The sequence below is a fragment of the Panthera onca genome, chromosome B4, assembly GCF_046562875.1.
Source record: "Panthera onca isolate mPanOnc1 chromosome B4, mPanOnc1 haplotype 2, whole genome shotgun sequence".
NCBI classification, from domain to species: Eukaryota; Metazoa; Chordata; class Mammalia; order Carnivora; family Felidae; genus Panthera; species Panthera onca.
Genome location: NC_138345.1, coordinates 131,302,200 through 131,327,446, shown reverse-complemented (window position 1 = coordinate 131,327,446; position 25,247 = coordinate 131,302,200). Strand labels below are relative to the sequence as shown.

Here is a 25,247-nt window from a genome sequence, read left to right as displayed (position 1 = left end):
TTCTCCCCCCGCCCCATGTTAGCCTCTGCCCACCCCCCCCAGACTCTTCCCTCGTCGGGATGACCGTATAATTCACTGTCCAAACAGGGACACTATTAATTACACGGGACCGCAGGTACAGACTGATGCGCGGCTCACGGGACACACGGCCACCCTGCAAAGACACGGAGTACCAGGGTGGCTTTCTCCACTGCCCTTCTCCCACGGCCCTGGCAGAACAGGCGCGGCCGGAGGGTGGGGGCACCCTACGTTCTCTCCCCGACGTGGGGCCTGGGGCCTCCTGACTCAGGGTCTGTCCTGTCCTTCCCCAAATAAAGGCTGGGCTGCTGGCCAGAAGCACTGACAGATCAAAGATACGGGAGGACAGGAAAGGCTCCCCAGAGCCTCGGGGACCCGACAGATTGAAGTCCAAAGCCCACCCTGTCCCTGTAACGCTGGGTGGCCCTGAGCAAGACACGTCTCTAGCCTCGGTTTCCCGTCTGTCAACGGGGACGGTAGTGCCAGTCACAGAGCTAGGGTGAGGCGTAAATGACATATTCGAAGGGAACGTCCACAAATCTTGTCGCCCACCCTCCCCGGAGACCGGGAGGCAGCAGGCGGGGCGCTGAGGGGAGGGGGGGTCTGAGGCCACCGCGAAGAGCCCAGCTCCGTCTGGGTTCGTGTTTATTCGATACAGGCCCGGCGCCCAGCCCCTCCCCGGGGAAGCGGCTGAGCCGGGGGCACGAAATAAATAAAGGCCGCCGAGGTGTGAGTGTGGGCTGCGGTGGGGCCGCCCTGGGCGAGGTGCGGGTGTACGTGAGACGCTGGCCTCAACCTCGGCCGTCCACCCACGGCCCCCCAGCTCCGGCAGGCTCCAGGTGGGGACAGTGGCGCCGCCCAGGGGGGACGGGTCCTGGACTTCTGCCGCCTCCCACCACTCCTCCTTTCTGCCCCCTCTCTCCTTCCTAAGGCAGTTTCAGAGGCCAAGCTCTCCATCTGGCTGGGGAGGGAGGGGGGAGGGGGGAGGGGGCTGGTGTCCGGGGCCCAGGCCTTTTCCCGGACGGGGGCCCCCCGGGCTCGCTGAGCTAGGACAGAGGAGCAGGGAGGCGGGCGCCCCAAGCCAGCAGGGCCTTTCGGCTCCGCCCTGTCGTGCGGCGGCCCCGCCCCCGCTTCCGGGCGCCGTCCTCCCGCTCACCCTGCCCCCCCCCCCCCCCCCAGCTCCGCACCCCACGGGGGCAACTCAGGAGCCACACCAGCTCCCGCCCTGGTCCAGGGGCCCGGCGGCCCCTCGCGCATCCCTGGACGGCTCCCCAGCTGCCGTGTCCTCGTCGTCTTCGTCCTCCTCGTCCTCCCCGTCGGTGAACTCCTCCTGGCTGAGGCCGTAGGCCAGCGTGGTGTGGGCCAGGTCCACCTCGATGGGAAGACGTCGGCGTCGCGCAGCACCCGCGTAGCAGTCGTTGTAGTACTGGGACATGGTGGATACGAAGCGCCGCAGCTGGAACACGATGTCCTGGACTGGGGAGGGGGGCAAGCGGACAGGCGCCGGTGGAGAAGCCCCTCCAAGCCTGCCCGGGCGCCCCCTGCCCCTCCCCCCGGGCTTCCCGCCCCGCCCCGCGGAGGCCTCGCGCCCTGGGAGCGGGCAGCGGGGTCTCCCAGCTCCCGCGTCAGGGAGAGGGGAGCCGGGCCCGCACCCCACTGCGCCCACAGGGCGTGGACCGGCCCCACTCAGGCCAGACCCTAGGAAGGGGGCTGCGTTTCTGCCAGGACCGTCCCTCTTGGGTCGGACTCAAAGCCCCGCCATGGCCTGGCCGTGGGACCTCACGTAAGCGCCTACCTGTCCAGGCCGCGGTTTTCCCGGCTCTGAGATGGGGAGAGGCCGGCAGCCTCCGCCCCCGCTCCCCGCCCCCAACCCGGAGGGCGGTACAGGCTGGGCCGGGGCACGCCCCCGAGGCCCCCCCGGCGCCCACCTACGCCCCTCACCGTGCTTCTGGTCCAGCAACTCCACCTTCTCCAGCACATCTTTGCGCATCTGGAGAAAGCGGGCACGGGCCTCCTGGCGACAGCGCAGGATCAGGCGATACTCGTAGTTGCCAGTGCTCACGCGGTACAGGGGCTCTCCCAGGGCCTGGGGCAGGGAGGTGACCGTCAGGGACCTGGCAGGGGGCGGGCGGGGCCTGCCCTGGGACAGATGGGGGCAGGGGGCAGGAAGGCTGCAGAGCCCAGCCGCCAGCTCACTCCCCTGCACACAGGGCACTCGTCAAAGCTACCACTGCTGAGGACGCCGGGATGGCCAGAAGCACCTGCTCATACCTTTGGCGGGGGGGGGGGGGGGGGGGGGGGGGGGGGACAAAAAACCAAACCCTCGCCACATTAAACAAGGAACATCTAGTCCTAGGGTGGATCCTGCCATCAAAAATATGAAAAATTTAGGGGCGCCTGGGTGGCTCAGTCAGTTAGGCGGCCGACTTCGGCTCAGGTCAGGATCTCGCGGTCCGTGAGTTCGAGCCCTGCGTTGGGCTCTGTGCTGACAGCTCAGAGCCTGGGCCTGTTTCGGATTCTGTGTCTCCCTCTCTCTTCTGACCCTCCCCTGTTCATGCTCTGTCTCTCCCTGTCTCAAAAATAAATTAAAAAAAAAAGTTAAAAAAAAAATTTTTTTTAAATATGAAAAAATTTAGATTAAAAACACCTCTTGGGAGGGAGGAAAGTCAGGTTTTCCCCGCAAGAGCCTCACAGGGCCCAGAGGGGCTGGTTTCGGGAGGGGGGGGGATCCTACGGCAAGCTGCCAGGGTTGGGGCACAGAGCCCCACAGCTCCAGAGACAAAAGGCCCGGCCAGACCCCAAGCCTCCTCCCAGGTAGGCCTGACCACCACCCCCCCCCCCCCCCCCGGTGCCCCTGCAGACCCAGGACATTCTCGGGCCTGGGAGACAAGCGGGGGTGCGTACAGCCCCCTTTCCCACACCAGGGCCGCCCGACAGCCCCTGAGGACTCACGATGCAGCTGTACTCCTCGTCGTCCATCTCCTTCACCTTCAGGCAGTAGGACTGTGTGGGACGGGCGAGGCCACGATGTCAGGGCGGCGGCACCTTCGGGCTGGCCACCCTGTGCCCCACTTCCTCCCACGCCACAGAACCCCTACGCCCCCCGCCAAGGAGCAGCCACGCCAGGCCTCCTGGGCCCTGCGCATCCTCAACGAGGACAGGCTGAGACATGTCAGGGGCAGGCTGGCACCTCACTCAGACCGGCCCTTGCTCGGGGAGGCCCGGGGCGAGGTGCACGTGGGAGCACGCGGGAGCGAGCACGCATCCGGGAGGCTGGCAAGGGCCTGAGAAGACAGCCCAGCGTTTACTAAACTCAAGATGCTCTGGGAAAAAAGGGATTCCGTGGTCAAAAGAGCGTGGGAAGGCCCTTGAAGACTCATGCTACACATAGGCCTGTCAAAGGCTCTGAGAAGTCCTGCAGCAAAGGAACCTTGGCTTGCTTCACGGAGCATTTTCCCTCAACTCCTTTGACCATGAGAATTATTACGTAAACATAAAACTCAATAATGTCCCTTGGCACCTACTTTATAACCACTGACCCACTGGTAAAAGTGACCCCAAAATCCCAAGAGGTCAGAGTGGTCCAGAATAAGCCCTCTGCCTACCCCAGGCTCCCAGCCTCCCAGAGTCTCCTCTCAGCAGTTGGGGCCAGTGTCCAGGCTGCTGCCCAATTCCAGTACCTCCCAGGTCCCTGGTCCCACACCCTCAATCAGACACGACTGAGGCTGGCCCCATCCGGCTTGCCACCCTGTGGCCCACTAAGGGGCAAACCTCCAGGGGGGCTCCCTCCCCGTGGTGCCAGACCCTTCCCTCCCCAGAGACTGGAGACTCCACTCACCAGGTACTCAAACTTGACATCCAGGTACTTCTTGATGGTGAGGCGAGTGTCTGGGATGGCTTTGTTGAGATAGGTGTTCAGGTCTGTCAGCATCTGGAAGGGATGGAGGGGGCGGATGCTCAGTCCCCCAGGGGCAGGGGGCAGGCTGGCCAGCTGACAAAGCATGACACCGATCCGTCAATCCTTCTAGTGCACTCAGGCGTCAGAGCCAAAGGGCGCTCCCAGACGGCTCTGTCCACTGAAGGGCGAGAGGCCAGGCCAGGCCAAGGGCAGACTTAACGAGTGAGTCGGTCAATGCCGAGTGAGGCCGGGGGGACAGAGCGACTTACCCCCAGTCGGCCACGTCGGTGACCAAGCCGGACCCGCACCCCAGGGTTCCAACTCCAGTACGGGACCCTTTCTGCGTGCCGCGCTGCCCTCTCTCTACCCTCACAGGCTGACACACGCGTGCTCGACGTGACCTACCGGCTTGATGGTTTTCAGCAGCCGGATGCCGAACTTCTCGATGCTGCGGTGGGCGTCGGCAAACTTCACAAAAGCCTCGCTCGCAGCTGGCTGGGGCTCCCGCACCCCAATCACGGAGAACACGTCCCCAAAGGCTGCGGGACAAGTCTGCCCTGAAGGCTGCCCCTACTTGACCCCTTCGTGGAGGAGCCCGGGATTCGGTGGGGAGAAGCGGCAGGGCAGGGGGGCCCGGCAGGCTGAAGGCCAAGGTCCGCATGAAGTCTACAAACCCAGGTAGGTGGTTCTACGCCTGAAGCGAGTTGGGTCTGTACCCCCTAAGGGAGCCGGGGCTGTACATGACGGAGTGGCCCTCGTTCCCCAGAGTGACCGGCGCATGAGGGAAGGAGGCTCGGTCAAGGTTGGAGAAGCCAGCGTTGCCCGACAGCGGAGAACCGGTCTGGGAGTCTGGATGCCTGGGTCCTAAGGCCAGCTCTGCCCTAAGGAGCTGCATGACTATTTCCTCTGTCGGGGCTTCATTTTCCCAACCGGAAACGGGGCTTAACTGCAGCTGCCCTGCCCTGCCCAGCTAACAGCCTTGTAGGAAATGAGACCACAAGTAAGAAAGGCCCCGTACGCAGTAAGGCGGTACAGGTAAGACTGGGCAGGGCCCAGACGAGAGCCTGGGCCCCCACAGAAGACCGGCTGGTCCACACGTTCCCGACTGGCCTCCGTTATTGCTATATCCCAGCATCTAGGCAAGGCCCGGCCCGGAAAGGGCCCGAGGTCAGGTGCTGTGGGGTCCACCCGAGTGGGGGCGTGAGAAAGGTCCCGGGGAGGGGATCAGCCACACCCTCACCGTACGGGGAAGGACTGAGCTGACGAGGGAGTGAGGGTCTTCCCGGGGCCACTTGGCAGGTTTGGGGGTGCCCTTACCCCGGTGGGTCTGTGACAGCTCATAAAAGGCCCGCAGGAGATTCTTGGCGTGTTCTGTCATTCCTGTGGGAGAGACCCAACCAGAGGGGAACAGGGGCACGTGGTGACACCACAAGGGCCCCCCGGGACACGGCCTCCAACCCCCACCCCCGGGCCCTCCCTGTTCCTGAGTTCGCTGGCTTTTCCCACAGTCACACTAGGGCCTGGGGTCGAAGGCTTAGCCCCCAGCACCACCCGAGAGGAGCCGCCGTCAAGACAGGGGAGCCAGGACTTGGCGGGGGCAGAAGGTGAACGAGGCCTTCTATGGGCTTCGTCTCCGGGAGACGGCGGGGCTCTGAGAGACTCTCGCCTTGTCTACGCGTGCCACCGCTCGACTTTTTGTGGATGCGTGTTACTTCCGTAGTCAGAAAAAGGAAGTGATGAGAGGCTTCTTTTTCTGAAGAGTTCCTAATGGCCGCAGGGCCCTAAAGCTCTACCCCAGGGCGGAGCCGTGCTGGGCACTTACCGCCCGGCCGGGCACACCTCCCTCCGGGCACGCGGCCGGCGGCCAGAGTGTGCGCCCGCTCACCTTTATACAGCTCGGCGGTCCGCTCCAGCTCCTCCAGCCTCTTGACAAGCCCGTCTGCGGGGGTCAGAGGAGAAGGTGAGGCCAGTGAGTCTCGGGGAGCATGGGGCGAGGAGAGAGCCAGGGGCGGCCTGAGCCAGGCTGGGGAGGGGAGAGGCAGCGCCCAGAGGAGAAGCAGGACTGGCACGGGCCGGGGTCCCAGGGGCGGGGGGGTCTGGCATCTCAGCCGGTCCCGGAAGCGTTTCGTAGCGACCCGGGCCACCCAAACCACGGGCGAGCGGGGGACAGGCAGGGCCGCCCCCAGGGCGGCTCCTGAGACGAGCTGTCCCCCGACGCCCCACGCAGGACGGGCACATCAGAGGGCCAGAAAGGCGACGGCCACGGAGGCACCAGTGCGGGTCACCAGCGAAAACCGGCTGGGCCCTCCCCGAGGCCCAACCCGGGGGTGGCTCCCCACCGCCAGCCAAAGGCGGGCCCTCTCGAGCAGTCAAGGCTCCCGTCGTCTAACACAAACCCTGCCCACAGCCAAGGAGGAAGGCAGGAGCCAGAGAGGAGCTGTTTTGACAACTCTCACGCAGGCACGGCGCAGCCCCTCCCGCAGAAGCCATCGCCATCGCCATCGCGACGGCTCAGAAGGTTTGGGCTCAGAAGGGAGAACCGAGTGGGGCAGGAAGGCCAATTCGGGAGGGACCTGGAGGCAGACCTGGCACCGGACCTGGGTGGACATCTCCACCCGCTTGACGGCTGTGTTTCTCAAGCACCTTTCGTGTGCCGGAGTCATGAGCTCCAAGACATGCCCTCGAGGCTCACGGTCCAGCAGAGGGGGTGGGGTGGGGGTGGGGGCAACAAATGACCAGAGTAACCTTGAGGGCTTGTTGAGTGACAGGAGGGGAGCAGAAGCGGAGTGCGGGCAGAGACAGTGGCCGCGTGTCAGGGGGCGGGGAGGAGGGTGGGCTCTGGGGGAGGAGGGCACCTGGTAGGGGGCATTCAGGAGCTTGGCCACCGGCCGGCCCCCAGGCGCTGGCTCCCCGGAGCCCTGGCACCTGGCCAGCCTGGCAGGAAAGGAGCCACGTAAGGGCCGCGCTGTTGTTTTTAGCTGGGTCATGGGACATCATGACAGCTTCAATTTTAGAAACCCTATTTAAGGCTGGGGAAATTGCAAGGTTTGGGGGGAAAAACACAACAACCAGTTCTAATTTTGTCTCAACGCATGGTAACTACAGTGACCGGGATTTATAGACACCAAGAAGCTGAAAATAGCAGCTGCCACTTTTGTAGCCGTTTGGAACAGGCTCAGACCCCACCCCCACGTCCCAGCCAATGAGGCCCAGCTGAGCCTACCATATATATATATATATAGGCACTTATAGCCGCCCCCACATATATATACGGCAGAACTGCTATTTATAAATCCGGGCTGGGGACGGTCGGAGCAGGACCAAGTGTTTTGCTGGCCACACACATGCGTGGGTGTGAACGTGCGTGTCCGTGGCTCCCCGCCCCCACCCCCAGTCCCGGGCAGAAACCACCAAGACGAGGGCAGCAGCGCCACCTTCTGGAGAAAGGTAGGCGCGAGGTGGGCGGTACAGGAGCAGGGAGCCGGGGCCACACTGGAGAAGAGGGCACCCGGTGGCTGCGGCCAACGCTGTGACAGCAGCCGGGGGCAGTGGCAAAGGCGCCGGCTCGGGCTGCTGGAAGGAAGCACCTCCATACTGTGTGCTGGTCTCATCTGTGACCCGGGCGCGGGATCCCCACCGGGGTGTGGGGGCCATGGCCGCCTGGGCTGACGGCTGCGGGCGCTCTTGGGGAGGCAGAGAGGCCCATGGGCAGGTGGATGGTGACCGTCAGCCCCACAGGCAGCAGGACCCACATCAGCAACGTGGGCAGCCAAGGCGCCCCTCTCTCCGGAAGCCTGGGCCTGAGACCTCGTCCCCGGGGCAGCTGGGCGGGAGGACAGGACTCACCATTGCACAGGATGGCCCGGCTCAGGCCCAGGGCGTCCGCGGTCCCCGAACTCATGTTCTCTACCAGCCGATGCTTTACTTTCTTCAACACTGGGACCAGGCGAGAAAGGGTCTCAGTGGACTCAGTGACAGGTAATCTACAGCAGGGCCCTCAGGCCATCCCTGCCCCAGCTCATCTCCCACTGCAAGCGACGGCAGGGGCTGAGGGGCCGCGCTGATGTTTAGTGCAGGGGTGAACGTGGAGTGGGGGGAGCCCCAGGAGGGCGTGCTGGGCCCCCTGCCCTATTCACTCCACACGAGGGCAGTGTCGGGAGCTGGAAGGAGCTAAATACGTGTAATGCCAAGAGGCAAACCAGGGAGAGCCTCTTGTCCCTTCCGCACCTGGGAGCGGAGGTGCCCTCAACCACAAGTGGCCTCAGACCCCGGACTCAAGTATCGTGTATGTGTTCGTATACTTAGTCCCTGGAAGGGGACCGGGATGGCACCACAGGGCTTTTCTAGGGAGAACCTTCAGGACAGACTTGACCTGCTCTTAGCCTCTTTCCTTTAAAAACAACAGGAGGTGGCTGCGGCCCTAGGGTGGAGGAAAAGCGTGCCGGGCTCCAGAGCCCAGAGGTCTGCGCGTGCATTCACCCAGGGGACGCAGAGCCCTCTCTGGGCCTCAGGCCTTGATGCGGGATGAGGCGGCTGGTCCAGAGGACTTCGAAGCTGCTGTCCAGCCTGGAGTTTTGAAGTTACTACAGAGCCAAACCCAGCCCCCCTTGCAGGAGGCAACCTGTCCCAGGGAATGCCGTGGGAGGAGGGGCTGGCCTGCGACCCTCGGCCCGAGGCCTGAGGTCCAGTTCAGACCTCGAGCCCTCCCGGGAGTAGGGAGGCGGAAGAGGAGGCCAGGGCCGAGCAGGGGCGTGCGGGTGGTCATGGGGCACCACGCCTCATTGTGAGCCGCCCTCCCTTTTGGAAGGGTGAGGGGCTGGCCTCTAAGGGGCCACCCTAAGGCAGCAAGGTCCCAGAGGAGGTGGCCAGGGCAGAGGGCTGAAACACGGGGCAGAGCGAAATCAAGGACTGATTCTTGGGAGCCAGTGGCAGGCGGGAGAGCATCGTGGGTCCTCCCAGGCCCTCTGCACTGGCTTGGTCAAAAGCCACGTAGCTCCTGACACACTGTCATAAAGAGGCAGAGGAGGGGCCAGGTGCCTGTGGGGCCCCTGCTCTGGTCCAGCTTACCAATGTCCAGGGACATGCCCTGCTTGGGGTCCGCCTGCAGCTTGTTGTAGTGAATAGTCACCTCCCCCTGGAAAAGCAGGATAGGCAGAGTTCAGATGGAGTCTCCTGGGTCCCAGACCCCTTCCCTGGGGAAGGCCTGTCCGCCCCCAAATCTGCGGTCACGAGAGAATCCTGAGCCCCGGGAAGGACCCAGACCAACTATGGATTCTGCCATGCCAGGCCAAGGGCTGTGACACGGCCCTGCCTTAACCGGTTTGTTTCCAGTCCCTCCTCGTCCTGCTATGTGCCAGGCCCCGGGGAAGCAGCGGGGACAAGGGCAGACACAGTCCCTGCTGCCACAGAGCTCACGGCGTGGCAGTCCCTGATGTCCCGTGCTCCGGCCGGATCAGGTGCCCCGCCTCCCCGACGCACGCCATGCTCCAAGCCTTCGCTACGCCATTTGCCCCACGTGGAGTGTCTTCTGCGCTCGAAGCCACCCCATCCTGAGGGGTCCCTCCATTCACTCAGCTAGTATGTCTGCATACTTTCTCTGTGCCCGGTGTTGGGGCTCCAAGGAGCAGGTGCAGGGCGGCCCCAACCTCCCAGGGACCGAGGCAGCAAGGGAGGCTGACGCACGTCGCATTCTACATCTGGAAGAGAAGTGCCCGGCTTCTCCTGAGAAGCCTTCCCTAACCACGTGAGGCCACCACGGGCACTCTCATCCACGCAATCCTAAGACCCTTGAACTTGGGGCAGGATCCATTCGAATGCGAAACAGGATTTCAAAAATGAGTCCTGAAGGGGAACCAAACTGGCCTGACGCAGCCAGAGTCGCGCGGATGCACGAGGCTCTCTCTCGGGCTGCGGCAGAGCATGCCGGGGCCCCAGGACCGACAGCGGCTGGAGCAGCGGGAGTCAGACCTGGGCTCTGGTCCCGCCGTGTGACCAAAGCCAATCCCTTCCTCTCTCCGGGCACCAGTGAAATGGGGACGGTAGTCCCTGCCCGCACCCAAACACGGGAGCCGGGAGATCCTTGTGTTGATGTCAAGGCTGTGCACACACAACAGCTCTCGTCCTCGTGGGCACCATGGGGGGCTCAGAGGATGGGGGGGGGGGGGGAGTCTGTGAGCCCAGGAGGACCCAGGGGACTGAAAGTCCCTACAGGGATGAGGAGGGGGGGGCTTCTCTTTCCTCCTTCCCCTCCCAGGCCCAGCATGGCCCAACTGACATTTATCGAGGGTCTACTGACCCCGGCGGGATCACCTTGGACTTCCAGCTCCAGCTCCAGCCCTGAGGGGGGACACGCTGGCTTGCCCTGAGGTATTTACTGACCACGCGTGGGGGCCACCGAGGGAGGCTGGAGTGTGGCCCAGACCCCGGCGCACCAAGGAGGTAGCCGAGAGAGGGCCCGTCTCCTTGCAGGCCCGCCGGGGCCTCTGGCAGGCTGGGCGTCCCAGAAGGGTGCCTGTGTCCCCACCCCCGCAGCAGGCTTACCTTCACCTCCTGAATCATCTTCGCCACCTCCACCTTCGTTTTGCCTTTGATTGACCTGCCGTTGACACCAGTGATCTCGTCGCCAGCCGCCACAGTGCCGTCCAGGGCTGCCGGGGTGTTGTCAAACACCTGTGGGTGCAGGGTGGGGGAGGTGGGCAGAGCATCACGCTAAGAACACAGGGATTATTTCTTTTTCAATTTTTTTTAACGTTCATTTATTTTTGAGACAGAGAAAGAGACAGAGCGTGAATGGGGGAGGGGCAGAGAGAGAGGGAGACACAGAATCGGAAACGGGCTCCGGGCTCTGAGCTGTCAGCACAGAGCCCGACGCGGGGCTTGAACTCACGGACCGCGAGATCATGACCTGAGCCGAAATCGGACGCTTAATCGACGGAGCCACCCAGGCGCCCCGGGGATTATTTTTTTAAAAACTGATAAAGGAGACCGCACCAGCGAGAGGATCCACCTGTCCTTGGAAGCTGGACAGTGGGAAGCCAAGGGCCCGCAGAGGGGCTTTAGTAAGAGAGATCTAATCTTTGCTGGAAATTGCGAGAGGGTCGGGAAGCGGACCTCTGGAAACAGCCACAGGTGGGTAGAAGGCAAGGTGTAGAAAGTAGGGAATGGACTCAACTCTGGGCTCCCTCCCTGTCCACACAGCCGCCCACTCCCCCTTCTCTGGGCAAGATGGAGATGGGTTTCCCCAGAGAAGCTCCCGACTCAGGCCCAGGGACCGAGGGAGGTGGGAGTGAGGCACGAGTCTAGACAGATTCAGGTTTAGCGAGTCCCAAAGCCCTCTAGCCCCACTGGGGCCCCAGAATGCCAGCAGCCAGGCTTACTGCCCTTCCCCGAGGGAGACTGGAGGCCCCTGCCCTGAACGGCCCGTCGATGTAGACACCGGGAGATCCCCCCACAGCTTGCCTGATGCCCGACCGCCCCACGGGAAGCCCACCCGACACGGCCTGCACACGGATCTTCATGGTAGTAAGTGCCTGTGATGGTTCATTCTTAATGTAAGGACGGGCACTTGAGAAAGGTGCCCCACGTGAAAAATACTTAAACAGAAAAAAAGGAACCATAGGAAGCAGCGACAAAGCAGAGGTAACAGAAAAACAAAAGGAAAACCATAATTAACATCTTCAAGGTGATTAGAAAAAGGAAACCAGGATGATGTAAAAGGATCGACTCGGAAATAGGAAAGATCTCTTAGCAATGCAAAATCTAATTGAAATGTACAATGTCAAAGAAGCTAGGGAAACCAAGCCGAGGAAACTGACAAACTGGACAGCCAGAAGAAAAGAGAAAGAAAAATATAAGAAGGTCCATTCAGGAAGCCCAACACCAACCAAGAGGGGTCCCACAAGAGGGAACAGAAACCAGAGAGCGGGATCTCATCAAAGAGCTAATACTCAAGACTCCCAGGGCAGAGAAAGACACGAGGCTCCCTGAGGAACACACCCTCTGAGGCTCCGGCACAACAGACAGAAAAAGGCCTGTGCCAAGAGCCATCGTTATGGCCCTTCAAGTTGCCAAGGACAAGAAGAAGTTCCCAAGAGTCTTGACATTTCAAGGACAGAAGGCATCACAGATAAAGAGTCACAGATAAGAAAAGCATCAGACATAACAACAGTGCTCGTGTCCAAAGATAATAAAATGCCATCGAATCTCTAAGTGAAAAATTATTTTCAAACTTGTCACTCTTTTTTTTTTTTTTTTTAACATTTATTTGTTATCGAGAGACAGAGAGAGACAGAGCGTGAGCAGGGGAGGGGCAGAGAGAGGGGGAGACACAGAATATGAAGCAGGCTCCAGGCTCCGAGCTGTCAGCACAGAGCCGGACACGGGGCTCGAACTCACAAACCGCGAGATCATGACCTGAGCCGAAGTCGGACGCTTAACCGACTGAGCCACTCAGGCGCCCCTCAAACTTGTCATTCTTGAATTTGATCTGGCCAAGCGTCAGATGGAAAGAAAATGAAAATCACAACAAAGACAGGATAATGGCATTTTCAGAGACACAAGCTCTCAAAATATTCAGCTCCCCGGCAGCCTCTCTCAGAAAGCTACAGGAGGATGTGTTCCACCACGATCAGGAAGTAAGCCGAGGAAGGCGGCTCCTGTCCAGGGCAGCAAAGGAAAAAATCAACAAAACTAAAAGGCAACCGACGGAATGGGAGAAGATATTTGCAAGTGACCAATCTGATAAAGGGCTAGTATCCAAAATATATAACGAACTTACAAAACTCAATACCCCAAAATCAAATAACCCAATTACAAAATTGGCAAAAGACCTGAACAGACATTTCTCCAAAGAAGACATCCAGATGACCACCAGGCACATGAAAAGATGCTCAACATCACTCACCGTCGGAGAAATTCAAATCAAAAGCACAATGAGATACCACCTCACACCTGTCAGAACGGCTAAAATCAACAACACAAGAAACAACAGGTGTTGGCAAGGATGTGGAGAAAAAGGAACCCTCTGGCACCATTGGTGGGAATGCAAACTGGTGCAGCTGCTCTGGAAAACAGTGTGGAGGTTCCTCAAAAAGTTAAAAATAGAACCATCTTAGGATCCAGCAATCACACTACTAAATATTTACGCAAAGAAAACAAAAACACTAATTCTTTTCTTTTTCATGTTTATTTTTTTGTAAGAGAGAGAGAGAGAGAGAGAGAGAGAGTGAACGGGGAAGAGGGGCAGAGAGAGGAGAATCCCAAGCAGGCTCCACGCACAGCACAGAGCCCAATGTGGGGCTCGATCTCACGAAACGCGAGATCACAAGCTGAGCTGATATCAAGAGTTGAACGCTTAACTGACTGAGTTACCCACTCACCCCACAAAAACACTAATTCACAGGGATACGTGCACCCCTATGTTTATAGCAACATTATTTACAGCAGCCAAGATATGGAAGCAGCCCAACTGTCCATCGACCAATGAATGGATAAAGAAGATGTGGTATATAGAGACACAATATGCAAAGCCATAAAAAAGAAGGAAATCTTGCCATTTGCAAAGACATAGATGGATCTAGAGAGTATGATGCTGAGCGAAATAAGTCAGAGAAAGACAAATGCCATATGATTTCACTCATATGTGGAATTTCAGAAAAAAACAAAAGTGCAAATGGGAAAAAAGAGAGAGAGAGAGAGACAAAACAAGAAAAAGACTCTTACCCCACTAAAAAGGAGAACTACAGACCAATTTTCCTGATGAACACGGATGCAAAAATCCTCAACAAGATTATTAGCCAACCGGATCCAACAATACATTAAAAAAATTATTCACCACGACCAAGTGGGATTTAAACCTGGGATGCAGGGCTGGTTCAATATCCACAAAACAATTAACGTGATTCATCATATCAATAAAAGAAAGGACAAGAACCATATGATCCTCTCAGTAGATGCAGAGAAAGCATTTGACAAAATACAGCATCCTTTCTTGATAAAAACCTTCAAGAAAGTAGGGATAGAAGGATCATACCTCGAGATCATAAAAGCCATATGTGAAACACCCAACACTAATTTCATCCTCAAAGGGGAAAAACTGAGGGCTTCCTCCTAAGGTCAGGAATAAGACAGGGATGTCCACTCTTGCCACTGTTATTCAACATAGTCCTGGAAATCTTAGCTTCTGTAATCAGAAAACACAGAGAAATAAAAGGCTTCCAAATCGGCCAGGAGGAGGTCAAACTTTCACTCTTTGCAGTGACATGATACTCTATATTGAAAACTCAAAAGATTCTACCAAAAAAACTGCTAGAACTGATTCACGAATTCAGCAAAGTTGCAGGATATAAAGTCAATGCACAGAAATCGGTTGCATTCCTATACCCCAATAATGAAGCAACAGAAAGAGAAATCAAGGAATCGATCCCATTTACAGTTGCACCAAAACCCATAAAATACCTAGGAATAAATCTAACCAAAGAGGTGAAAAATCTATACACTGAAAACTACAGAAAGCTTATTAAAGAAATTGAAGACACAAAAAAATGGAAAAAGATTCCATGCTCCTGGATAGGAAGAACAAATATTGTTAGAATGTCGATACTACCCAAAGCAATCTACGTGTTCAATGCAATCCCTATCAAAATAACACCAGCATTCTTCACAGAGCCAGAACAAACAATCCTAAAATTTGTATGGCACCAGAAAAGACCCCGAATAGCCAAAGCAATCTCAAAAAAGAAAACCAAAGCAGGAGGCATCACAATCCCGGACTTCAAGCTATACTACAAAGCTGTCATCATCAAGACAGTATGGTACTGGCACAAGAACAGATAATCAATGGAACAGAATAGAGAACCCAGAAATGGACCCACAAACATGTGGCCAACTAATCTTTGACAAAGCAGGAAAGAATATCCAACGGAATAAAGACAGTCTCTTCAGCAAGTGGTGCTGGGAAAACTGGACAGCGACATGCAGAAGAATGAACCTGGACCACTTTCTTACACCATCCACAAAAAGAAACTCAAAATGGATCAAAGACCTCAATGTAAGACAGAAAACCATCAGAATCCTCGAGGAGAAAGCAGGCAAAAACCTCTTTGATCTTGGCCGCAGCAACTTCTTACTCAACACGTCTCCGGAGGCAAGGGAAACAAAAGCAAAAATGAACTACTGGGACCGCATCAAAATAAAAAGCTTCTGCACAGCAAGGGAAACAATCAGCAAAACTAAAAGGCAACCGACAGAATGGGAGAAGATATTTGCAAATGACATATCAGATAAAGGGTGAGTATCCAAAATCTATAAAGAACTTATCAAACTCAACACCCAAAACCCAAATAATCCAGTGAAGAAATGGGCAAAAGACATGAATAGGCACTTCTCCAAAGAAGGCATCCAGATGGCCAACCGGCACATGAAAAAAATGCTCCACATCACTCATCATCAGGGAAATACAAATCAAAACAATGGATACCACCTCACACTTGTCAGAACGGCTAACATCAACGACTCAGGCAACAACAGACGTTGGCGAGGATGCGGAGAAAGAGGATCTCTTTTGCATTGTTGGTGGGAATGCAAGCTGGTGCAGCCACTCCGGAAAACAGTATGGAGGTTCCTCAAAAAATTAAAAATAGAACTATCCTACGACCCAGCAATTGCACTACTAGGTATTTATCCAAGGGATACAGGTGTGCTGTTTCGAAGGGGCACGTGCACACCCACGTTTATAGCAGCGCTATCGACAAGAGCCAAAGGGCCCTGAATGTGCGAGGAGAGTGCAAAGGGAGAAAACCCAGGAAATGACTTCATTTTTAAATTTTTTTTAAGTTTATTTATTTTGAGACGGAGAGAGCATGAGCGGGGGAGGGGCAGAGGGAGAGGGAGAGAGAGAATCCCAAGCTGGCTCTGAGCTGTCAGCACGAGGGCTCGAACTCACAAACCATGAGATCCCAACCTGAGCTGAAATCAAGAGTTGGGCGCTGAACCGACCGAGCCACCCAGGTGCCCCCCAAGAAACGACTTCAAAAAACAAAACTGAGTTAAGAATGGAGACAGAGGTTCCTCAAAAAGTTAAACACAGGGGCGCCTGGGTGGCGCAGTCGGTTAAGCGACCGACTTCAGCCAGGTCACGATCTCACGATCTCGCGGTCTGTGAGTTCGAGCCCCGCGTCAGGCTCTGGGCTGATGGCTCGGAGCCTGGAGCCTGTTTCCGATTCTGTGTCTCCCTCTCTCTCTGCCCCTCCCCCGTTCATGCTCTGTCTCTCTCTGTCCCAAAAATAAAAAAAAAAAAAAAAAAAAAAAACGTTAAAAAAAAAAAAAAAAAAAAAAAAGTTAAACACAGAGGCACCGGGGGGCCCAGCAATGCCGCTGCCACTCCCAGGTACGCACCCCCTAAAAAGGAAAGCGCGTGTCCCCACAGAAACTGCGCGTGCATGTTTGCGGTGGTGTCGTTCGTAACAGCCGGAAGGTGCAGAAACCAATTGTGGGGTATCCACAAAATGGAAGATTAGCCGTGAAAAGAATGAATTACTGAAATATGCCACAGCTTGACTGAAATTCAAAAACATTATGCTACGTGAAAGAAGCAAGATACGAAAGGTGACGTGTGCAGATTCTTTTTCTATAAAATATCCAGAAAAAAACAACCTCTATAATAACCAGATGACCAACCAATCGAAAATAACCGGCACACGGGGTGCCTGGGTAGCTCAGCTGGTTAAGCATCAGGCTCCTGATTTCAGCTCAGGTCACGATCTCGTGGTTCGTGAGATCCAGCCCCGCGTCGGGCTCTGCACTGACAGCCCAGGGCCTGTTCGGGATTCCCTCTCTCCCCCTCTCTCTGCCCCCCCCCACCCCACTAATGCTTGCTCTTTCTCAAAATAAATAAATAAACTGTAAAAAATAAAATAAAATAAAATAAAATAAAATAAAATAAAATAAAATAACCAGCACAGACGCTAATTTGTGCGTCTGCGTCTGGGCAGAGCCCAGTGTAGGGCTTGAACTCGTGAACCGTGAGATCATGACCTGAGCCGAAATCCAGAGTTGGCCGCTGAACTGACTGAGCCATCCAGACGCCCCTTAAATAATCTTTTTAAAAAGCACAACCATGGAGGATCCCTAAGCTCAGTATGCAGAACAGCGCATTACCGTTCTCCTACAACACGAGCTAGGGAGGACGGGCTCTTTATTTTCTTCACGTCCTGATCCCTAGCTGGAGCCAGGCCTGCCGCGCTGACGGTGGTGACAGTGGGTTCGCGGAAACTGCAAACTCACTATGCTGGGGGGGCTGGGGTGAGAGAAAGCAGAGTGGTTCTGGAAGACAGCTAACGTTCCCATCCACCGGACTGGGAAAAGTTGACAGATATTTACAAGTGACAGACCAAGAAGTAACAAGATAAGCGTCTGAGAAAAATGGAAACGCACCGGAAGAAACAGCTACAAGGGAGGAAAAGCGGTGCTGCTGCCGGATGGGGTGGGGGAAGGGCGGATGGGGGTGGGGAAGGGTGGTAAGAAGGGGTGGGAGAGGTGGGCTGTTATTTGACACAGGCCTTCTGGTGCTCTTGACTTGTCCAGAGCAAATCGGATATGCTTTGATAAAAATACAATTCAATTTCTGTTGAGAGTGGGAGGCGGGGGCACAAGTGAGCAAGGGGCAGAGAGAGAGAGAGAGAGAGAGAGAGAGAGAGACAGACAGACAGAGAGAGAAGCAGGTCTCACCCAAAGTGGGGTTTGCGTTTTTGTTTTCGTTTTGTTTTTGTTTTTTTTTCCCTGCAGTGGAGGCTCACGTTCACCAGATGCAGGACTCGAACTCACAAACCGTGAGATCATGACCTGAGCCAAAGTCAGATGCTCAACGACTGAGCCACGCAGGCACCCAAAACAATTCGATTTTTAGAAAACCAAATTCTATGAGTGTATAATCCCAGTTTCTTTTAAGCAAAACTGACTCCAAACAGGTGAGGAGGGGGAGGGGGCAGGGGCCCAAAAGGCACATAGCAAGGAGGCCAGGCCTGGGCCAGGCCTCCCTAACACCTCCTGGGTCACAGCAGACCAAACTGCTCGTGAAGGCAGCACCCTGAGCCTGAGCAGGCCGGGCCAGATCCCGGGAATCTCGGTCTCCAAGGCCCAGAAGCGACTCTTGCAAGATCCTGGGAGACTACAGTCTCCCATCTGCCATCAATGACTACCTAGCTGAGAAAGTTAGATCAGGGTAGAAGCCAGGTCAAGTTTACGTCTGAGGTGGCAAGTTTCCTTCCGAGGCTACCGAAAAACCAGTCACTCCTGACCAGCCACGGGGTAAAGAAAACTGTCCCCACTCCTGAGTCACGGCTGACAGAGTATCACCAGGGCAGTCTCTTTGACAAGAACCACGGAATTGTTCAGCACCTCCGGGAGATCGTCTGGGAAAATGAACAGCCGCCATAAACATAGTAACAGCTACTACCTCATGGGTGTTTACTGGATGCCAGGCACTGTTTGGGGCATTCTGTTTAACCGCCACCGTGACCTTCACATTTTACACCATCACCTTCCAGGTGAGGAAACTGAGCCCCAGAGAGTTTAAGTAACTGGCTGCTAAGCAGGGAAGGTGACACTTGAACTCAGACCGTTATTACTTCACGGACTTGCACACTCCCCCCTACACTCGACTTGCACCAGGACTCGGGGCAGACTCGGTTCCGTGGATTCATGAGAGGCATTTTTACCGAAGGTCGACCCCGCACCAGGAACGCCACTGGGTGCTGACTGCGGTCACAAAGCAAACTCGGCTCCTGTCCTCACCGCGCAGAGTCTGGGAAGCGGCTAGATAGAGAACGACTAACGGGCAAACCCGTGATTAGAGACGGCGACAAGTGCTGAGAAGGAAAAGAACACGCTGAAATGACAAGAAAACCAGGGCACGCCGGCTGGAGGGGGAGGGGTCAGGAAGGCCTCTCTGAGGAGGTCAGACCTCAGCGACAGGGAGCCATCAGCTCTGCAGAGTGGAGGATGAACCTGCCCTGGTCATGCCCAAGTAGGGAGGTGGCTCGCCCCTTCCAGGACCTCACCCCCACCTCCAAGGCAGCCAGTACCTGGACGATGTAGAGGCAGGGACAGTACTGGGCCCCTCCTCCTATGCTGATCCCGATCAGGTTCTGAGCATCCTTCTGGAGGGTCACCTTCCCGGGCACAGTAGGGATTCCGCTAGAAAGAAAAGACATGAGTCTGCTTCCCCGGGAGGAAGGATGACCGAGGGCACAGGGAAGGCTCCTGTTAAACTATCCGTCACCCATCTCTCAATCGCTCTGCTCAATTACCTCTCAGCTTTCACTACGAGGTCGGCGCTTATTTATGTGTTGTGGAAAAATATTTGCCTTCGCTCACTTCCTCGTTCAGCAAACGTTGGCTAACAACCTATTGACGTCGAACACCGTACGAAGCACTAAGGACACGGGCAGCGGAGTGATGGGGAATACATTTCGGTAAGGAGGCGAACAATTTTTAAAAATCTGTCCCACTCATCATCTGTGCCGGGGAGCAAGCTACGTTTACGAGATTCCTGTTCACCTTCAAAACCTGGCTCAGTGGCCACCTCTTTTCGAAGTCTTCCCTGAACATCCCAGCAAAAGCCCTGGCCCATCTGATCTCTCCTTGTCGCCAGGCCATTCTCCATTAGTGCCCATGTGGCCCTGGAATATCATCTGCTAATGTGTCCACAGCCCCCTACAGAGGGTGAGCTCCTGTTAGGGCAGGGTCCATTTCTGCTACAGGACAAGACCCAATCCCCCCCCACCCCCCACCCCCAGGGTGAGAGGCAAGGGCCTCTGGACCTGGGAAGTCTGGGGATCTGGAGGCCCTTGGGGCTCGTGCATCCCTGGGACTTGAAGGGAACAAAATACTCACAGTTTGTCCTCCTCGATGTCATAATCCAAGTCTGCAAACATGGTTCCGAGAGTTGAGGGGGGCTGGCTAACTGCCCAGCTCGGCAGAGGAATGGGGAACTGGATCAGGGAGAGAAAAGAGCGTAGGGTTTAGGGACCCGCAGTGCCCAGATGTCAACCTCCACCGCGGCGATCCGGGAGAGCCGGACCCTCCCCCTTCCCTCTGGCCGGTGGGGGGAGTCCCCGGGGTTTGGGGGCGGGAAGGTAAAGGGTTCTTACTGGGTACAGGGGGGAACTCCAGGCCAGGGCAGTGGACTCAGACCCCAGAGGCCGCCCCACGGGTCTCCAGGCCCTTGGGAGCTACCGCGGTCGCTCACCGGAAGCGTCAGTCCCTCCGCCGGGTCCAGGCCGGGCTGGCACCTGAACCCACCTGCCGTTCCACCTGTCTGCGGCCGCGACTGTCGCGTCACTTCCGACGAGACGCGGAAGTCCCGCCTTCTCCACCACCCGGGTATCTGCCCCGATCCCTGCAGACAAGCCTTCCTCCCTGGCTCCCTGGGCTCCGAGAACCAGAAACGAGAACAAGTATGGGCGGAAGCTCGCCCTTAGCATGAAACAGCGGAAACAGAGGAAAGGTCTGGACGGGCCGACAGCGCCCAACCCCGCCCCCCGCCCTGTGGCCGCCGCCATCTTGATAAGGGTAGGGTTCTTCCCGGCTTCCTCAGCGGGACGCGGGGGACCACGCCGGCCGGGCGGTTGCCTGGCAACGGAAGCATCCTTGGGCGCGGAGGCTTCCGGCGAAGTTCAGGGGAATACAAACCCTCTCAGATTTTCAGCACCCCGTCTTAGGGTGCTGTTTGTTTCTCCTCTGCTAGAATGACAGTCTCCGAGCTTTTAGGGCCCCTGGAGCCTAATCCCAGTTCTGCGACCAGGAAACTCAATGCCAGAGAAGGCAAGGGATTTTTGGTCCGGAGCCACCCCCCAGGTGGTATAAGATCTAGATCTTGACCCTGAGATTCCTGCCACCGGGTTCAGCGCCCTTTTAAGGCTTGCACACTTGTATTCAGTGGCTCAGTTATTGACCACAGATTGGACAAGTTACCTTCGTTTGCTTTTGTGTGCCCCCTTTCCCCATATGCAAACTAAGAGCATTGAGGCACATGCTTCTGCGGTATTTGGCGAAAGTCTCCTCACACTTCACCTCCCTCTTTAGTCCTCGGGAGCAGCCCCGCTGGGGCCCCACGGAGGGTCACAGCTTCCTCCCAGGGGCAGCGGAGGAAGGAGAGACACAGAAGGATGATCATCCGAATACCCCACCATCCGATGGGATCGCCACGCCACCCCCTCCTTAGGAAGATAATCTGAGCCTCAGCAAATGTGCAGAATGCCACACGGGGCGACCTCCCCGTGTTCCCACTGCTCTGCCGTTCAGGTTACTCACGGGATTTCCAAGTCCAGCACGACCCTGTGAGAAGAGGACAAGGATTGTCAGCCACAACTGTGCAAGTAAGGAAACTGAGGCTCAGTGAAGCAGCTTCCCTCGGCCTCACAGATGGTCGGTGGCAGATCTAGGGCTGGAACTGCCGAGCCCTGTTCAGGCCAGGATTTTAGTTTTAAAAAGCAGCAGCAGGGGCGCCTGGGTGGCGCAGTCGGTTAAGCGTCCGACTTCAGCCAGGTCACGATCTCGCGGCCCGTGAGTTCGAGCCCCGCGTCAGGCTCTGGGCTGATGGCTCGGAGCCTGGAGCCTGTTTCCGATTCTGTGTCTCCCTCTCTCTCTGACCCTCCCCCGTTCATGCTCTGTCTCTCTCTGTCCCAAAAATAAATAAAAAACGTTGAAAAAAAATTAAAAAAAAAATAAAAAATAAAAATAAAAAGCAGCAGCAGCCCCATGGGGCGCCTGGGTGGCTCAGTCAGTTAAGTGTCTGACTCCAGTCCCGATCTCACTGTGAGTTCGAGCCCTGTATCAGGCTCCGTGCCGACAGTTCAGAGCCTGGAGCCTGCTTTGGATTCTGTGACTCCCTCTCTCTCTGCCCCTCCCCCACTGCGTCTCTCTCAAAAATAAATAAAACATTAAAAATTTTTTTTTAATTTTTTTAACGTTTATTTGTTATTGGAAGACAGAGGGAGTCGGAGCGTGAGCAGGGGAGGGGCAGAGGGAGAGGGAGACACAGAATCGGAAGCAGGCTCCAGGCTCTGAGCTGTCAGCACAGAGACCGACGCGGGGCTCGAACTCACGGACCGCGAGATCATGACCTGAGCCGAAGTCGGACGCTTAACGCACTGAGCCACCCAGGTGCCCCCCAATTTTTTTTTAAAAGCAACAGCCTTCAGGAGCACCTGGGTGGCTCAGTGGGTTAAGCGTCTGACTTTGGGTCAGTTCGTGATCTCTCAGTTTGTGAGTTTGAGCCCCACTCTGGGCTCTCTCCTCTCAGCACCGAGCTGGCTTCAGATCGTGCTGGTGCTTTGTCTGAGGAAGTTTTTCCTCCTTTAAAATTGGGGCTTCAGGGCTCATATCTTGATAAATTGCAAACTGCCTCTCCCTGATTTCCTTTTCTGTACCAACGTTATAATCCTTGGCATTCCCACCTGCCAGAGGATGCTAGGAATCCATCGATGGGTGGTATTACCGTGACAAACAAGAAAAAGAAAATCGGATTGCTCTGTAATGCCTAGCAGTGTGAAAATACTATGAACCACTTTATCAGTGAGGGGGGCCTCCTGGGTCAGCCCACGCAGCAGGGAAACCTGTTCCAGTAAGGGAGTAAGGTTGGGACCATGAATTTGAAGGGGAAACAAAGTTCAAGTAACTTGTTCCATCACCAAAGTAAGCACCTCTTGTCTTCCCAGCCAGACGGAAAGCCCCTGGGGGCAGATCTTGTCCTCTTCACAGGCATAACTCGGAGATATTGCAGGCTCAATTCTGGACCACAACAAAGCAAATACAGCAATAAGGCAGGTCAAATGAACTTTCTGATTTCCTAGTGCCTATAAAAGTTATGTTTATATGACTTCACTCCTATGAGGACTTTAAGAGGCAAAACAGATGAACATAAGGGAAGGGAAGCAAAAATAACATAAAAACAGGGAGGGGGACAAAACATAAGACTCTTAAATATGGAAAACAAACAGAGGGTCCCTGGAAGGGTTGTGGGAGGGGGGAATGGGCTAACTGGGCATTAAGGGGCATTAAGGAATCTACTCCTGAAATCATTGTTGCACTAGATGCTAACTAACTTGGATGTACATTTAAAAAATAAATTAAATTTAAAAAAATTTTCAAGTTATGGGGGGCGCCTGCGTGGCTCAGTCGGTGAAGCGTCTGACTTCGGCTCAGGTCACGATCTCACGGTGGGTGGGTGGGTGGGTGGGTTCGAGCGTCAGGCTCTGGGCTGACAGCTCAGAGCCTGGAGTCTGCTTCCGATTCTGTCTCCATCTCTCTGCCTCTCCCCTGCTCATGGTCCGTCTCTCTGTTTCTCTCAAATATAAAATAAAAAACAAAACAAAAAATAGATACCTTAAAAAAATAAGTTATGTTTACAAGGTAGTGTAGTCTAGTAAGTGCAATAGCATACATCTGAAAAAGCAAAGTAAATACCGTAATTAAAACATACGTTATTGCTAAAAAAAAAAAAAAAAAAATGCCGACCATTATCCGAGCTTTCACTGAGACATCATCCTTCATCACAGATCGCTGCAAAAAATATAATAATAATCAAAAATTCTGAAATATTGTGAGAATTGCCAACACGTGACCCAGAGACACGAAGTCAGCCAATGCTGTTGGAAAAATGGCGCCGACAGACTCGCTCAACTGCCATTGGCCTTGGATGTGTAAGAGACTCGGGCATCTATAAAGTGCAGTAAAGGGGGGAGGGGAGGGGTTGCCCGCATCTCCCACAGAGCCGGGCGTGGTACCCGGCTGCGGATGAAATGCCCTAGAAATGGCTGTGACCTTTTCTGAGATGGGGCATTTTCTGGGCCCTGGAGGACAGGATGCGGATTGGCGGAGAGAAGCCATGACGAGGGCCTGAACCTGAACCTGAACAGTGGCAGTGGCCCCAAGCTTCCTCCACGGGGCTGGGATCATCACAGCAAGTTGTAGGTCCTGAAGTTTGGAATTTTGGTCTTTAGCAAAAACGAGCACGTTTGGAGCAACCTCCAAACCCAGAGGTTTGATCATTAGACTGCCGACTCCCACCCGAGGACGGTCCCAGCTCCGATCTGAGCTCAGCCCTGCTGTTTGGGGGGGGGGGGGGGGGGGGGGGGGAGGGGATCCTGGCCACATCACCCTTTGCCTCTGAGCCTCGGGTGTCTGTAGAATTGGGGATGATGATCCCTCCCAAGAGAGTAGTTAAAAAGATGATTAAAAGAAGCAGGGCCAGGGGCACCTGGGTGGCTCAGTCGGTTAAGCGTCCGACTTCGGCTCGGATCTCGATCTCGCGGTCCGTGAGTTCGAGCCCCGCATGGGGCTCTGTGCTGACAGCTCAGAGCCTGGAGCCTGTTTCGGATTCTGTGTCTCCCTCTCTCTCTGCCCCTCCCCTATTCACGCTCTGTCTCTCTCTGTCTCAAAAATAAATAAACATTAAAAAAAAAATTAAAAAAATAAAAGAAGCAGGGCGGGGGGTGGGGGCGTGCGTGGGTGGCTCAGTCCATTTCGGCTCTGGTTCGTGAGTTGGAGCCCTGCGGTCAGGCTCTCTGCTGTCGGCACAGAACCCGCTTTGGATCCTCTGTCCCCTTCTCTCTGCCCCTCCCCCACTCATTCCCTCTCGCTCAAAATAAATAAGCTCAAAAGAATTATTAAAAACTAAATAAATAAAAGGAGAAGCCGGTGTGCATGTACCTCGCAAGTGACTCAGATGTCAGGGGTTTTTATTGTGCCTCATTGCAATGATTTTGCCCAACTGCCTCAGCAGGCAGAGCCAAGGGCACACTAAAGGGCCTTAGGATGCTCCGGCCTCATCCGGGAAGTGTCTTCCGTGCAGATTCCAGGGCCCCGGTCTCAGACCTATTCAATCAGAGTCTCTGAGGGAAGGCGGGTCTTGGAGGCTACGCTTCGGCAAAGCTCCGCCCATGACTTCGAAGCCTACTGCAGTTTGAGGATCACCGGGTCACAGGCTCAGGATGTACATTGTCTGTGCACAGTCGGGGGGGGGGGGGGGGGGGGGGATGGGGGGGTAGGAGGAGCTGATAAGTCCACCAACAAACTGTGTTCCAGAGGTGTCACCATCCAGGAGGAGTCCAGGGCGTTATGTGTCCCCAGAGAAGGGGCTCCTAGTCAGGCTGAAGGCTAGAGAAGGCTTCCTGGAGGAAGGGGCATCTCAGCTGAGTCCTGAAGGAGGAGCTGGTGCTACCCAGGCTGAGAAGAGGGATAGGGTGACACAGGCAGAGGGCACACGGCTAGTGCAGGCAGCCGGGGGTACAAGGCACAGTCCAGTGTGGCGGGGGAGGCAGTCAGTGGGGAC

General features: G+C 55.9%; 1 protein-coding gene across 3 annotated transcripts; it reads right to left on the bottom strand.

The window, feature by feature from the left end:
- Positions 1-646: 646 nt before the first annotated feature.
- On the bottom strand, positions 647-20,426 carry PICK1 (protein interacting with PRKCA 1). Of its 3 annotated transcripts, none has more exons than XM_078449463.2 (13): positions 20,065-20,426; positions 19,808-19,905; positions 18,997-19,108; positions 10,457-10,585; positions 8,984-9,050; positions 7,763-7,852; positions 5,802-5,855; positions 5,234-5,296; positions 4,322-4,455; positions 3,857-3,949; positions 2,971-3,021; positions 1,960-2,104; positions 647-1,494 (listed from the first exon to the last, which is right to left on the bottom strand). In XM_078449463.2, the coding sequence occupies exons 2-13, from the start codon at positions 19,846-19,848 to the stop codon at positions 1,220-1,222; spliced, it is 1,254 nt and encodes a 417-aa protein (XP_078305589.2). In that variant the 5' UTR covers positions 19,849-19,905; positions 20,065-20,426; the 3' UTR covers positions 647-1,219. The 3 variants fall into 3 exon arrangements, with proteins under 3 accessions (XP_078305589.2, XP_078305588.2, XP_078305590.2); XM_078449462.2 differs by having other exon boundaries at positions 20,163-20,426; XM_078449464.2 differs by having other exon boundaries at positions 20,216-20,426.
- Between the last annotated feature and the right edge of the window lie 4,821 nt (positions 20,427-25,247).

Coding starts and splice junctions, on each gene's coding strand:
- PICK1 (XM_078449463.2), bottom strand. CDS start 19,848: ATGTTTGCAGACTTGGATTATGACATCGAGGAGGACAAACT. Junction 5,856..7,762: donor CCGGGCCATCCTGTGCAATG/GTGAGTCCTGTC, acceptor TGACCCCCGCAG/ACGGGCTTGTCAAGAGGCTG. Junction 1,495..1,959: donor GTTGCTGGACCAGAAGCACG/GTGAGGGGCGTA, acceptor CCCCCTCCCCAG/TCCAGGACATCGTGTTCCAG.